This window comes from Argopecten irradians, unplaced genomic scaffold, assembly GCF_041381155.1.
Source record: "Argopecten irradians isolate NY unplaced genomic scaffold, Ai_NY scaffold_0260, whole genome shotgun sequence".
Lineage (NCBI taxonomy): Eukaryota > Metazoa > Mollusca > Bivalvia > Pectinida > Pectinidae > Argopecten > Argopecten irradians.
The window spans coordinates 26,226-42,241 of record NW_027187727.1 but is presented as its reverse complement, the minus strand read 5'-3'; the positions used below and the strand labels follow the sequence as shown (position 1 = coordinate 42,241).

Genomic DNA, 16,016 nt, shown 5'->3' with positions numbered 1-16,016 from the left:
ATAGGAGATAACATTGTCAAACTAAATATAAATACTGCACTCACCTGACAAGGTTTCATTGAAGTAATAATGTCAGCTAGATCCCAAAATATGTCAAATAAGAGCAAATAAAACACTTCAACATATTAGATATTACACGCACATGTACACGTGTGTGCCTTTGGTAGTTTATATATGGAAGCGTCACTTGTTCGGGGCAGGTGGTCACGTGCAAGTGGCCAATCGAGTACATCGGGTACGATAGCATACATGGAGATATGTGGACGGATTATAATCAGGATTTTTATTCATTTGTGTGGAAAGTTAAATTTGTGAAACCTCTAAATACAGCTTAGAAGAGTTGACATGTTTGCTTGCTAAAACCAGCCCTACAGATATTTACAGGTAAGGTGTTTTGTTTATGTATCAGAAGGTGATACACAGTGGACAACTGCTAGGTGTATATGTACATGACTGAGCGCACGTGTGTTGATTCACGCGCTTTATATAGGGGTCGGCAGGCGTCTCGTATCCAAGCTGAGTTCAAGCAAAATGGCGTCTGCCCGTCCTTAGAAACGCAATGGGATGTCTCAGAAACAAATTTTGAAATAAGAAAATTCATTATTTTTTTTTCCTCAAATGTACATTTTTTAACTTGCATTGTCAGCTTTAATTATGGCATACAATTACTTTGGAATAAATGCAATTATTTGAAGTTAATGTGATTTCATTTATTCAGTGTACATGTATTTCTTAATGAAACAGTGCTGCTTGTATGTTCACCACATAACAATTTTCATTATCATTTTAATATAAAGTACTTTGATATGAAAAATATAAATACCTGTAGGCAAATCTCTTTGCTGCATACATGAGTATATGCTCGTGGAAGTTTTCCAACTCGCCTGTATGTCTGAAATAAATGGCAGTATAAAGAGAGACCAACAAAACTTTACATTTGTATAGTATACACTATATAACAAGATTGGTGAAAGTAGCTATAGAATTGCATAATGTGGCAATCATAGGCACTATTGTGTTGTCTGTTTAAGTATTATTGTCAAATATTGGATAGTTTCTTTTGATAATTGTTACTGTGATATCAGGCAACTGAAATTGAGTACATACAACTTCAGGAAATTACTGTTAAAAAGATATGTTTTTCATTCATATGATTTATAATACCATTATGGAAGTTTATGCATATGATAGAATAAATAATTTAATCTCATGATGCCTTTAGTGTTTTATGCATACCTGAAGTTGACATAATAGTTCAAATTGTGCAGAAGCCTTGTGTCCAATATCACTTTGGCAAGAGAAGTGTGAGGTTCTGACCCAGGTTCCAGTCACTTACTCTCCATATCTTCTGTTGTCAGAATGGGATCATGCTCGCATTGTGCTGGGCCTGCACCATCCCCAATAACCCATTCATGCACATCTGTCACATGGTGCAAAATCCCTCTCCATCTGGACTAAGAAATGCATACTTAACATCACTATCAATACCTATATTTTGGCATAACGTTGAAAGATATTCATTTATATTAAATTAGTAAAGACTACATAATAAGGATAGTAATAGTATACAATGTTCACATGAAGCTAAAACGACACAATTTTATTTCATAATGACTGGAGTTATATTCAAGGATACAGAAGTCCAATCAATGAAATATACTATTAAATGTCTTGATGACCAAAAAAGTTATCATTCAAAAATTGAATTGATATATATCTATAAGTCAAAGGGAAGAAGATAACGTCTTTGAAAGAATGAATGTGTCTGTTAGTTGTATTAAGTCATGGAGATACTTACTATGAGAGCCATCTCACTGCCTTGGGCTTTCCTACTGCAGTACCAGAAATGGTTCACAAGGTCCTGTACCCATGGTCTATGGTCTTTATTTCTGGTCTCTGCAGCAACCTGTGGAAATATAGATTCTTATTCGACATATTGTTGAGGGAACATTTATATGTATTTAGAGATACATGTAATTAATTTTGTGAAAAATAGATAGCAAATTTATCTGTCCAGTTATCAACCTGGTATCTAATAACATAGCATCAGATAAAAGTAAGCCTAAATCATATAATATTCCAGTGATACTTATAAATTAATTCGGGCCTAAACCTTACTTTGGTACTATCCACAGGTGTAGGGATTTTGTTTATTGAGATTATTTTTAGCCAGTACTGTGTAAAGACAAACCAGATTTGTGATGTATAGAAATTCATTGACCTATAGTCACTACCTTTAGGACAATCCCATATGGGTTTCAAACTAGGAACCTAAGGTATAAGATGATACAAGGAAAGGACATAAACTTTTTTCGGAAATAATATACATACAGCAGTCATCTTTTTTCCGAAATTCTTAGCGCCATGCCAGGTGTCAAAGCTGTGTTTTAACAGGGGGTAGTCTTTCTCTGCAACAAATGAAAAATATATAAAACCCTTATAATCACTTGTTTCTGTAGGGATATGATAGACTGAAATAAAAGTTGTAATATACATTGGCTGTGCGAATGAAGTTCCAACTAATAGGTTATTGCGGTGTAATCAAACTACTAGTACATGCCGTTATAATGTAAGGAAGTTGGGACTAATATAATCATACCCAAACAATTTTAATGTCTTGAAAATGATAGATTGGTCTATACCTCTAAACATTTTTTTATCTGGTATATATGCACAAAGGTGAATTATTATTTAATAACATAGTGTTCCTTCATGCCAACATGTTACAAGTCCAATATTGGGACTCTAGGTCTCTTACTATACACAAGAAGTTGTTTTAAGACTTCAGCCTATTTGACACATGTGACCATGAATGGCAGTCAAGGTCATTCATTTGAACAAACTTGGATACACCTCACCTTAGCATGCTACAGGCCAAATATGAGTACCCTGGACCTTTCGGTAAGTTAGAAGTCGTTTGAATGCAAAGTTAACGCATGGCCCTCGACAACTGATGGGGCATGATGGCTATAGGTCATCCTGACCTTTCGGGTCAGATAAACTTAAAAGGCCTTGTCACATGGGGGTAGTTATAAGAAATATATGACAATGTTTTATTGAAATATGGTTATAGCACTTACTCAGCATGCTTGCAATTTGGGTATGGGCATCAGTGCACACTTCTTTGATAAGTACTCCTTCATCCAGCAGACTTTTCATCGCTCTCAACATTCCCTCTTTTTCCATGTTGATGGATTTCAAATTTGTCATTCGTTTGTCGATGACAATACTGGACACAATGTCTTTTGTCTCGTACTCAATAAAAGTGTAGGTGCAGTACATTGCAGTGTGTCCAGGACTGTCATTACGTGCATCACCTATGAAAAGTAAAATTTTCAACTGCTATATATCTTTTACCTTTATTTCAATGTCAACAAAATTTGTTTTGAACACAATGTAATTGGGATCATACAGGTAATGCCCATATAAGGTCTCATAACCCTTATCATGGTAAAAGCTATTTGATTATTTTTGTACTTTCACTACCTGATAATCATGTAAAATTGTACACTTTTCATCAGACAATCGCCAAACTTACCAGCAACAACTAATTCTTTTCCCTTGTATTTGTTGATGGTTTCTCTCATAAGGGTCTGGTAGGAAGAGTCTATCACTGGCACTGTAAATGTTCTTTGAACACGTAGATGGCTTGTTGAGCTGATCATTCCAAGATTCAAGAATTGGAATAATAGCGAAATTTTCTGATAATTATTACCAGACATCAAAATTGCAGCTGACAGGAGCACATTGCCAACATAAACCTTCTTCAACCTTGGTTGGGAGTTCCAAGTATGGACATTGTGCCCGTTGGAACAAGTCTGTGAATGAAATTATAGAGATAAATGAAAATCATATCATAAATATAACACACTGTCATTTGCAGTCACTAATTATTGTTCATTTTTTTCTTTAACACTATTTTTGTAACAAGTGATCTGACATACACATTTTTACTTCATATTCTTATGAAACACAAGTTTGTGAAACATAAATACCAATATTGATTTGGTTTTGTTAGTTTAACGCCCTATAACAGCCAGGGTCATGAAAGGACGTGCCAGGTTTGTTAGTGGAGGAAAGTCGGAGTACCCAGAGAAAAACCATCGACCAGCGGTCAGTACCTGGCAACTGTCCCACTTGGGATTTGAACCCGCATCCCAGAGGTGAAGGGCTGGTGGTAATATGTCGAGACATCTTAACCACTCGGCCACAATGTGATATAGCACAATAAAAAGGGCAACAGTTCCACTATACAAGAAGACACAACATGAATATACCGCAGTCTCCCAAAACACGCACCTAGCACAACATACACGCAACACTGCATTTAAGCTGGGTCCACGTCCCGAGACTGGGTGCACTGGTCTCTTGCGGATGCACACCACTTTTGGGGGTGTGATGTGCGTCCGCGTGATATCAGTGTAGCTGAAGGCTTTCACAGTAGCTCCAATTTGAGCCAACCTGTTTGCCGTGGGTTGCATCTCGTATCCGGGGGAAGAAGGTCCTGGTGGTTGAATAGGTTTTGCTCTTTTTTCTTCCTTTTTTTTACTGCTACACACACTACTTTGGCTTCAGACTCCGGTTAGACGAGAGGTAATATGGGCCCTGTATTATCAATCGGCTGGTCATGCCGAGCCCTTGGTTCGTAGATCTCCAAGAAGGCGGTGGCTTAGGGTCAATCGTGAGTTTAATTTGGATTGTCTTGATTCTGATCGATCTTGCAGGTGTACAATCTTGCGAGCGTGCTGTCGCAAGCTTGATTTGAATTATGTTTGTTCGAAATATTCTTCCGAGTATACTATCTGTGTAACCCTGACACTTTGACATTGGATATCCATGTCATCATGAGTGTCCCCCTGTTGGGCTCCGAGGTGGGTGGGGGCACAGCTAGCGAATTGTAATTAACTCTAAAAGATGGCTTCCAAAAACAAACAAAATGAACTACAACCAAAATCTCCCCAAAAAGAATCAACCACAAATCAACAAACAAAAAGCGGTACAACAAACACATTCCCACAGTTTCTGGTCATGTCCTCTACACAGAGTGGCAAGACCACTGCAGGTTTATCACCCTTAATATTGCGAAAGGGCATCAAAGGCATTGCTGGAGATGTCAAATCTGTCAAGCCTTTGGGATCGGGTGATCTCCTAATAGAGGTTTTCCGCAAGCAACAAGCGGAGAACCTCCTTGGAACCAACAATTTTGCCGGCCTCGGAGTGTGTGTAAAACCACACTCATCATTGAATTGCAGCAAGGGGGTAATCAGGTGCCCAGCCTTGCGCAATGACAATGAGGCTGACATACTGTCATACTTCCAAGAGGAGAACATTCCGGTCTCCCATGTTAAACGCATCATGACGAGAAAAAGTGGGAGCTTGGTCCCAACACACACTTTTATCTTAACATTCGCTACACCAACATTACCACAGAGCGTAACTGTTGGATACCAACGTTACAATGTCACTGTCTACATCCCTAATCCATTGAGGTGCCGTAACTGCCAGAGGTACGGCCATCATGAGAGCAATTGTAGACGGAAAATGGTATGTCAGTACTGTGGCCGTGAAGGTCACGACGAAAAAGACGAATGTGACATTGTCAACCGTCACTGCGTCAATTGCGGGGGTGACCATGCTGCGTCTGCTCGCACCTGTCCTGCCTGGACTCGGGAGAGGGAGATATTACGGGTCAAATATACCCAAGGTGTCTCTTTCCCCGAGGCTAGGAGGATAGTCGAGCGTTCAGACCTGAATGTGGCAACCTATGCTCAGATCACCCGCGCAAAAACGCCTGTTGACAGTGTCACCGTCAAACATGCGTCGGTCCAGGCCTTGGTTGACAAGCCTAACTGGGACAATGATGTCCCAGATATGGCTGATGCTAAGGCCTGTAAAGTAATCATTGGGGACCCGAACAGGTTCAAGTCGGGTCCATCTAAACCACAACAAAATCCACCTGCTGGGCCACCTGGAGCTAAAACGCCAATCCCACCGGCGTCTCCAGGACTTACACAACACCAAATTCAAACACCGAACATCAGAAAAAAAGTTACCGCCGCTCGTCATAGACGTGCTACATCTTCACCGTCTATTGACGTTAAAAAACTCCCTGATAAAGCAAAGCGTCCAGCAAATACACCACCGCAGGAGCAACGCCAGACAAAAACCACCAAGGTAAAGCTGGCGAGGCTCCCTGCACTAAACAACAAACCCAGTAAGGGATCAGATGACCCTATCCTTGGACGGAACATCTATGATGTTCTATCGGACGACAGCGAGTTTGGTGACAATACATTTATCGCCACCAAACAACCTGCTTCGAGCAGTCCTGTCGGTCCGACAAACTATCCTCAAGGATCAACATAGAGACAAACACTATCATACAATGGAACATACGCGGATTTAAAGCGAACATAGAAGAATTAAAACATCTTATACAAACAAAAAACCCATCCATATTCTGCCTTCAAGAAATAATGCTGAAAGACACCATCAATCTCCGACAATTTACACTATACACCAAAACTCCAACAACAGGTGGCCGCCCATCAGGTGGTGTGGCGGTGGCGGTGCATAAAAACGTTCCTCACAGACACATTCAGCTAAATACCACCTTACAAGCTGTTGCTGTAAGCGCAACTCTTCACCGAAAAATAACAGTCTGTTCTATATATTTACCTCCAAATACTCCATTTAGTTGTGATGAACTGAGTAACATCGTATCACAACTACCAGTGCCATATATTATCATGGGTGACTTTAACGGTCATAATAGCCTCTGGGGCTCCCCAGGCACTGACGATAGAGGTAGACGTATCGAAGATTTTATTAATAAAAACAGCTTATGTCTTTATAACACCAATGCCCCAACATATTTACACCCTGCCTCTGGCTCGCTTACCCACATTGATCTATCGTTGTGCCATCCATCAATTCTTCTGGATTATGATTGGATGGTCAACGATGATCTTTGTGGGAGCGATCACTTTCCAATTATACTTAAAAACATAGGGTCACCAAAACTTGAGGAGCCTATTCCTCGTTGGAATCTACATAAGGCGGACTGGGTTCAATTTAAAAATTTGTGCGCAGAGGAGCTCATTGAGGATAAATTTTTGAACCTCGATGACCCCATTAAAATTTTCACAGAAGCGCTCACTTCTATCGCTACAAAAACCATACCAAAATCCGTGCCAAAACCTACAAAGTTTCGTCTCTCAAATGATTCATTTATCAATAGATCTGGTAGAAATTCCGCTCTGAGGCGCTACTTGGCTTCGCCAACCGTCTCAAACTATAACAATTTTAAAATTTGGAGAGCAAAAGCTCGAAGGTCTATCAAATCCGACAAGAAAAGTACTTGGAAAGAGTACGTCTCAAAAATTAATTCCAATACATCTTCGAAGAAAGTTTGGGAAATGATTGGTAAAATCAGTGGGAAAAGAAAAGCAACACCATCCTCCCACCTCATTAACAACAATAAAATATTTTCTTCAAAATCCGAAATAGCCGACGCCTTTGCCAAAAATTTTGCTAAAAATTCATCCATCAAAAATCATTCCAAAAGATTTCAAAAAATTTAAAAAGGAAAAGGAAAAGAGACGTCTTAATTTTAAATCCTCCAATAGTGAAAGTTACAATAGGCCTTTCGAGTTACCAGAATTGCTCGAGTCCCTTGAGAAATCAAAGGACTCGGCAGCTGGACCAGACGAAATTCCATATATGTTTTTAAAACAATTACCAGACTCTTCACTAAAATGTCTTTTAACTATATTTAATCAAGTTTACTCTTCTGGCAAAATTCCCGAGTCTTGGAAGGAATCTACTATTATACCCCTTCCGAAGCCCGGGAAAGATGCTACCGATGCCAATAACTATCGTCCTATTTCATTGACGAGTTGTATTTGTAAAACTCTAGAACGTATGATAAATACCAGATTAGTTTGGTTCCTGGAATCAAACAATATTTTAAGTCCTTTGCAAAGCGGCTTTAGAAACCGCAGGGGAACGGTAGACCACTTAGTTAGACTAGAAACATTTATACGAGAAGCATTTGCCAAGAAAGAACATCTTGTGGCCGTATTCTTTGACCTTGAAAAGGCATACGACACAACTTGGCAATATGGAATCATGAACGATCTCCATGATATCGGTATACGTGGTAATTTGCCTAAGTTTATAACAAATTTTATATCTGAAAGGCATTTCAAAGTTCGAACGGGTTCAACTTATTCAGAAACAGAAACACAGGAGATGGGCGTCCCTCAGGGTGGTATCTTGTCCGTCACACTTTTTGGACTAAAAATTAACAGCATAACCAAATGTCTTGGCCAATCTACGGAAGGGTCTCTATTTGTGGATGATTTCTTGATCTGTTACAGATCAAAAAACATGCACACTATAGAACGGCAACTACAACAATGTTTAGGCAAATTACAAAATTGGGCTGACGAAAATGGCTTTAGATTTTCAAGATCAAAAACTGTCTGTATGCACTTCTGTCAAAAACGAAAACCACACAATGATCCTGACCTCACACTCAATGGAATTAAAATTCCAGTAGTTGAACAAACTAAATTTCTTGGACTAATATTTGATTCGAAACTGTCCTTTGTTTCCACATATCAAACATCTGAAGGATAAGTGCTCGAAGGCGCTGAACATTCTACGAGTTCTTTCCCATTCTGATTGGGGTGCAGACCGTGAAATGCTTCTACGTATCTATCGGGCACTTATTAGATCAAAACTTGACTACGGCTCTATTGTCTATGGATCGGCTCGCAGCTCCTATCTACAGATGCTTGACCCTATACAGAATCAGGGACTGCGTCTCGCACTTGGAGCTTTTCGAACAACACCTGTGAAGAGTCTCCATGTGGAAGCTAATGAGCCATCTCTAGACGATCGACGAAAGAAATTATCCTTACAGTATGCTGCTCAACTGAAATCCAACCCCAAAAATCCTGCATTTAACCTTGTATTCAATCCACAACATCAAGAAATATTTACACAAAATCAAAAGCTCATACCAACATTTGGCATCAGAATTTCAAAATTTTTTTGCTGGAACTTAATATAACTTTCGACACCATTGACGAGTACACCATATCGGATGTACCACCATGGCTCATTCAAACACCTGATATCAATTTATCTCTACATGAGAGGGCAAAATCCAGTGCATTACCCGAAGAACACAAATCCTCCTTTCGGGAGTGCATTAGGGCTTTCCCTGACCATGTTCAGATCTACACTGACGGATCAAAAGATGGTGATAAAGTTGCGGCAGCATGCTGTACATCTAATCACTGCTCCTCTATCCGACTCCCAGATACTGCCTCCATTTTCTCTGCGGAAGCATGTGCTATCGGTCTGGCGCTTGACCATATCAAAGAACACCGCATTGAAAAGGCAATCATCTGTTCAGACTCTCTTTCGGTTCTCCAGGCTTTGAAATCAAGAAGCCCTAGAAATACTCTAATCCAAAATCTTTTAATCCGAACATTTCGATTATCTTCTAAAAACTCAAATTACTTATCTCTGGATTCCCAGTCATGTGGGTATAAAGGGGAATGAACAGGCTGATAAAGCAGCTAAGACTGCTCTTCGCCTAGCACAAACAGATTTGAAACTACCATACACCGACATCAAACCTTCAATTCAGTCAGCCATCAAACACCATTGGCAACAAAGGTGGTCTACCGAAACAAACAATAAACTGTTTAAAATTCAACCTACACTTAATCCTAAACTGTCCAGTCGGAGAGACCGCAGAGAGGAAGTTGTTCTCTCTCGGCTCCGAACTGGACACACATATTTTACACATTCCTATCTATTGAGAGGGGAGGATCCTCCAACATGCCATGCATGTGATTCTCCTCTCACAGTGGAGCATATTTTATTGCATTGTATTGATTTTAAACACATACGAGATAAATACTACGATGTCTCCGACATGTACACTTTGTTTCATGCCGTGAGACATAATCGTATTTTTAATTATCTCAAAGAGATCGGTATTTTAAGCAAAATATGAACTTTTTCTCATCATACATCGTATCAACTCAACATTTCATCGTTTCATCAACATTGTGCATGAGTTTTCTCATGTGTTTTAGCCAAATTTATTTTATCCCATGCAAACCTTTTTTTTATCAAATTAACGTTTACAATCTGTGTTTTAGTCCTTACTTGATTTTTCTTACCCTGAACTTTTATCCTGATATTAATGCATGACTTGTAGTTTGGCCCTAAATGACCTTAGTTGTCGATGGGCCGTAAAACTCTAACAAACAAACACTGCATACATGGGAGGCCGTCCTTACATGACCATAGCTGTTAATAGGACGTTCAAATAATCAAACAAAGAAACAAACAAGGACATAGTCATTCAGATCCCCCGCCAATGGAGATATCAAAGCTGAAGTAAGTTTGATTGTAGAGATTGTAGATGTGTATGGAAAAAAAAACAGGAAAAAGGAAGTTGAGCTAAAGAAAGATGGAGTATAATTCAAGTAGAGTGGGGCTGCAATTGTTGAATCAGGTATACAGCCTTGACATTAATTTATATTAGACTATATACACAAAGATGGGTGGAGTTTTGCAAAGTAACATTTACCATTTACCATGATATTTTCAGCAATGTTTCCATGGTAACGGAAAAAGTGCAAAAAAAATGAAAATAGCAAAAGGTACTACTAGACCATAAAAAGAAAGTGTCTATGAAGTTTCGTGGAAATATCTCTGCTGGTTTTAGAGTTATGCTCCGGAAATGAACCTTTCAGCAATGTTTCCATGGTTACAGAAAAAAGTACAAAAAGTGAAAACTTTAAAATAGCAAAAGGCACAACTAGACCATAAGACAAATGTGTCTATGAAGTTTCGTGGAAATATCTCTTCTGGTTTTAGAGTTATGCTCCGGAAACGAACCTGGTACAAAAATCTGCTATTTTCAGCAATGTTTCTATGGTTACAGAAAAAAGTACAAAACGTGAAAACCTTAAAATAGCAAAAGGCACTACAAGACCATAAGACCAATGTGTGTATGAAGTTTCGTGGAAATATCTCTACTGGTTTTAGAGTTATGCTCCGGAAACCATTATATTATAATTATAATTATAATTATAATATAATAATTATAGTAAATGTAATAGCACCATGACATTTATATAGATTGTTCAATGAATACTGATCAATATCCTTTAACAGTTAACTCCTGTATCATAGAACAGTTTTGTAGATGCTTGACTGGCCACCAGACCCTAAGTTTATTGATAAGACTTTCTCAGCAGAGTTCTTCACTAGATTATCTCCCCTGGTTTGAAATCTAGAATCAGATGTGTAGTATAGAGACAAAAAATAACCAAACCAAAGTTTAGTTTAGTGATGTTTAGTGAAGTAGATGCATGTAATTACTGTTTAGATTCAAACAATGATTTGTAACAATATACAATCTGATTAAAATACAGATCCTTATTATCACTACGTTGGATCAGAGGATCTGAGAACATCGCATTAGGGGTCACGTCAAGATGACCTTTTGAAATGGCCAATCAAATTGGCACTGCCAGAATCTTGACTGGGGACAAAATAGTTTGAAGAAACTGTCCAAATTATTTTCTTGTATGTAGTCATCTCGCCCTAAGTGCACAACAAAGCTAATTGTATATGTATACTGGGGTGAAAAGACGTTTTCAATTGATGTTGTAAGTTGTAGAAACTGCATAAGTTCTGAAGTACACGTGGTATAAAGGTCATCTGGACGTGACCCCTTATGGGATATTGTCAGATCCTCTATTGAACGGAGTGGTTATAAGGATCCGTGTTTTAATCAGATTGTGATTTGACAACATGATTTCTGAAGAATTGATCGAGTTTGCTGAGCATTCTATGAAAAAATTCCTTGTCAAAACTGGCATGAGCCACACAAATTCCCTTTTTAGTATACAAGATAAGGTCAGAACATTGCAAGTTATAAATTCCCATTTGGCCTTGGATCTGATGATAATATTCAGAATCTTCTGTAACTTTAAGTTCACCATTCTCATTGTAAGTACAGCCATTCTGTAAACATACATCCTTTGGATTATCTTCCCTTCTGGTGAGAGAGCACTTCACTTCAATGAGTTTACTGCCATGACATTTGCACTCAATGAACCCATCAACAGAACAAACAATATATGGCATGGTTGAATGTAACCGTAAGCCCTTTCTGGATAAACAAGCATGTATGTGGTCTCCTTCTTCTTACCCCATAGCAGAGGGGGAGCTGAACATTCATCGTAGTCTCCTAAGAGTGTCTTCATCAAGGAAGGAGGGCATTTGTTATTATCCACAGCCTTGCACACTTTGGGCACACTTTGGATAAGTTGGATGCAGTTATTCTGTCCTTTCTGAGTTCTTTCCAGTTGTTGTTCTCTGATTGTGTTAATGTGCATGTTTCAACATGAGATATGTATTCATCAGTCAATGAGAGCAGTTCCACAAACTCCTCCTCGGTATTGGCATTCCTCAGCATATCTGATACAAACAAAGATGGACATTCGTGGCATTGTTCCTCCAAATGAACATCAGTGTTAGGTGTGTTGATATCTAGAAGTTCCAAAACTTGCATGTCTGGGGAAATCTGAAAATGAAACTAAACTAGATATAGGTATCTATGAAAAATAAGACTACAGTGGTATCGATAAACTGATTAACCACTATATCACAGTATACATTTTGATTACATTACTGCATATTCATATCTATCAAATAACGTATGGAATATTGCATGGACACACTGTAGCTGTATTCTCACTCAGTAGTTTATTATAAATCTTATTTATTTGCATTAGAATCTAACTATTTGTTTGTTTGTTTGTTTTATTTATTAACGTCCTATTAACAGCTATGGTCATGTAAGGACGGCCTCCCATGTATGCGGTGTGTTGTGTGTATGTTGTGCGAGGTGAGTGTACTGGGAGACTGCGGTATGTTCGTGTTGTGTCTTCTTGTATAGTGGAACTGTTGCCCTTTTTATAGTGCTATATCACTGAAGCATGCCGCCGAAGACACCAAGCAACACATCCCACCCGGTCACATTATACTGACAACGGGCGAATCAGTCGTTCTACTCCCTGTATGCTGAACGCTAAGCAGGAGCAGAAACTACCACTTTTATAGACTTTGGTGTGTCTCGGCCAGGGGACAGAACCCAGAGCCTTCCTCACAGGGGCGAACGCTCAACTCAAGGCCAAAAGTGAGGCGGTGCCAAGGGAGGCATTAGGAAAGATAAAGTTAGTTAGGAAGAAGAGAAATATAAGATCCTAAATTTAGTCGCATTTTACGATCATGCAATAGGGGCAGCAGGTACAATTCTAACGCCCTACCTGCAGGGCCAAAAAATAAATTAGACTAGAATATCATAAACTAATGTTAAACTGAGAATGCAGTGTATTCGTAAAGATAGAACAATTAAATCATGGACAGATAACACTAAAACTAAGATTAAACAAAAAAAATTATAGTTTTTAATATAAGTGTTTTGTGTTACTTTGTACCTCTCTAAGGCCAATCTGATTGAAATACAGATCTTTATAACCACTCCCTTCAATAGGGATCTGTGAAAGTCATATTAAAAGGTCGGATAATTCAGATCAAGTGGATTTTTAGCACGTTGCTCTGTCAATTGACAACGTCATTTCGCCCCAACATAAAACTGCTATTAGCTTTATTGTGCTATTTGGGCGAAATGACTACATACACGGAAATAATCATGACAGATTTTCAAACTATTTCGTCCCCAGAAATTCACCGTCAAAATTTTGCCAGCACCATGTTTATTGGCCATTTACAAAGGTCACCTGGACATGACCCCTAATGGGATTTTCTCAGATCCTCTTATCTAAGGATTTGTATTTTAATCAGATTGACGAAACCAGAGAAAAACGGCCCATTAACACAACAGTGCATATAAAGCTAAACCAGAAACGCGCACCAAACGCTGGAAGAGGAAAATGGCCAAAACCCAGCAGTCCACGGCAAAGAAAGCCCGGTTGGCATAAGGTCCAGAAGCCTTGCATGTGTCGGAGGATGTTTCCGCACCAGAACTCGACAAACTTCAAAAAGAATTTCTGCAGAGGAACATCGATATAGCTTGCGGCAAAATGAAAGAGATCGAAACTGCAACATTGCGTCATTCACAGTCTGGCTTGTGGCATTCAGAAAAAAAAGGATAACCTTCAAAGGGAATAGATACACTAAGCAATGTTTACTGCAGGAACGCAACACGCTAGAAGATTACAAAATGAGGATGGCAGAAAGGAACATCAATGTAGAAGTAGAGCCGGTTGGAATGGTCATACGACAAGCAGGAAACACAAATACCTAGCAAGAAGTCCAGACGGAATTGTCCGTGTTCATGATGGAGAACTTGGCTTGGTAGAAGTGAACAAGAGGCCCAGAGGGCCTGTATCGCTCACCTGGTTTGAAATGCCAAGTAATGTTCTGAATACAGGTTCATTGTTTCTTTTCTGAAGGAATTTTAATATTAACCTATAAATCCCCTATTGGGGGGTCAGAGCCAAAATTTATACAGGTTCTGTTCCCCTTCCCCCAAGGATGTTTATGGCCAAATTTGGTCACAATCCAACCAAAACTCTAGGACAAGTAGCGATTTATAGGATTTACCTCTATTTCCCCTATTGGGCCCCAACCGTCCTGCCCCCGGGGGACCAGAGCCAAAATTTATACAAGTTCTGTTCCCCTTCCCCCAAGGATGTTTGTGGCCAAATTTGGTTACATTTCATGTAGAACTCTATGACTAGTAGCGATTTAAAGGATTTACCTCTATTTCCTCTATTGCCCCCCGCCCCCGGGGGACCAGAGCCAAAATTTATTTAATTTCTGTTCCCCCTCCCCCAAGGATGTTTGTGGCCAAATTTGGTTACAATCCATGCAGAACTCTATGACTAGTAGCGATTTAAAGGATTTACCTCTATTTCCCGTATTGGGCCCCGCCCCTCCTGCCCCCTTGGACCAGAGCCAAAATTTATACAAACTCAGTTCTTATTCTCCCAAGGATACTGGCCAAATTTGGTTACATTCCATGCAAAACTCTATGACTAGTAGCGATTAGAAGGATTTACCTCTATTTCCCCTATTGGGCCCCACCCCTCCAGAGCCAAAATTTATACAAGTTCTGTTCCCCTTCCCCCAAGAATGTTTGTGGCCAAATTTGGTTACATTTCATGTAGAACTCTATGACTAGTAGCGATTTAAATGATTTACCTCTATTTCCCCTATTGGGCCCCGCCCCTCCTGCCCCGGGGGGACCAGAGCCAAAATTTATACAAGTTCTGTTCCCCCTCCCCCAAGGATGTTTGTGACCAAATTTGGTTACATTCCATTCAGAACTCTAGGACAAGTAGCGATTTATAGGATTTACCTCTATTTCCCCTATTGGCCCCCCCACCCCTGCCCCCGGGAGGTCAGAGCCAAAATTTATACATGTTCTGTTCCCCTTCCCCCATGGATGTTTGTGGCCAAATTTAGTTACATTCCATTCAGAACTCTATGACTAGTAGCGATTTAAAGGATTTACCTCTATTTCCCCTATTGGGCCCCACCCCTCCTGCCCCTGGGGGATCAGAGCAAGTTCTGTTCCCCCTCCCCCAAGGATGTTTGTGGCCAAATTTGGTTACAATCCATGCAGAACTCTATGACTAGTAGCGATTTAAAGGAAATGTTGACGGACGGACGGACGGACGACGGACGCCGCGCCATGACATTAGCTAAAATGTGCTCTATAATAACAACAAGCTGTACAAACCAATACAGGTTTATGTCTGATTTCCAATGGATAGATTGACACCTATCAGTTGCACATCCAAAGAATTAACCGGGATAGTGATTTATGGGAAAACAACATGCTTCCCAAGCTCAAAGCACTTTATGAAAAGTTTTTACTACCAGAACTGTCATTGCCAAAAGAGGGGAAAAGACCTGGAATTAGTGAACCAGGTGTTTGGGTGAGT

General features: G+C 39.5%; 1 protein-coding gene across 1 annotated transcript; it reads right to left on the bottom strand.

Moving 5' to 3' along the window:
* Positions 1 to 819: 819 nt before the first annotated feature.
* LOC138312246 (uncharacterized) lies at positions 820 to 3,813 on the bottom strand. The gene is made up of 6 exons (XM_069253228.1): positions 3,539 to 3,813; positions 3,081 to 3,317; positions 2,332 to 2,408; positions 1,799 to 1,906; positions 1,237 to 1,454; positions 820 to 892 (listed from the first exon to the last, which is right to left on the bottom strand). Exons 1-5 carry the CDS (start codon positions 3,720 to 3,722, stop codon positions 1,329 to 1,331), a joined length of 732 nt encoding a protein of 243 aa, XP_069109329.1. The 5' UTR covers positions 3,723 to 3,813; the 3' UTR covers positions 820 to 892; positions 1,237 to 1,328.
* Positions 3,814 to 16,016: the final 12,203 nt, after the last annotated feature.

What these genes read in the sequence shown, in the direction of transcription:
- LOC138312246 (XM_069253228.1), bottom strand. Translation starts at nt 3,722, where the DNA reads ATGTCTGGTAATAATTATCAGAAAATTTCGCTATTATTCCAATTCTTG. An exon ending in AAAAGAATTAGTTGTTGCTG is followed by an intron (nt 3,318 to 3,538) that starts GTAAGTTTGGCG and finishes TACTTTTCATAG; the next exon opens with GTGATGCACGTAATGACAGT. An exon ending in CCAAATTGCAAGCATGCTGA is followed by an intron (nt 2,409 to 3,080) that starts GTAAGTGCTATA and finishes CATTTGTTGCAG; the next exon opens with AGAAAGACTACCCCCTGTTA.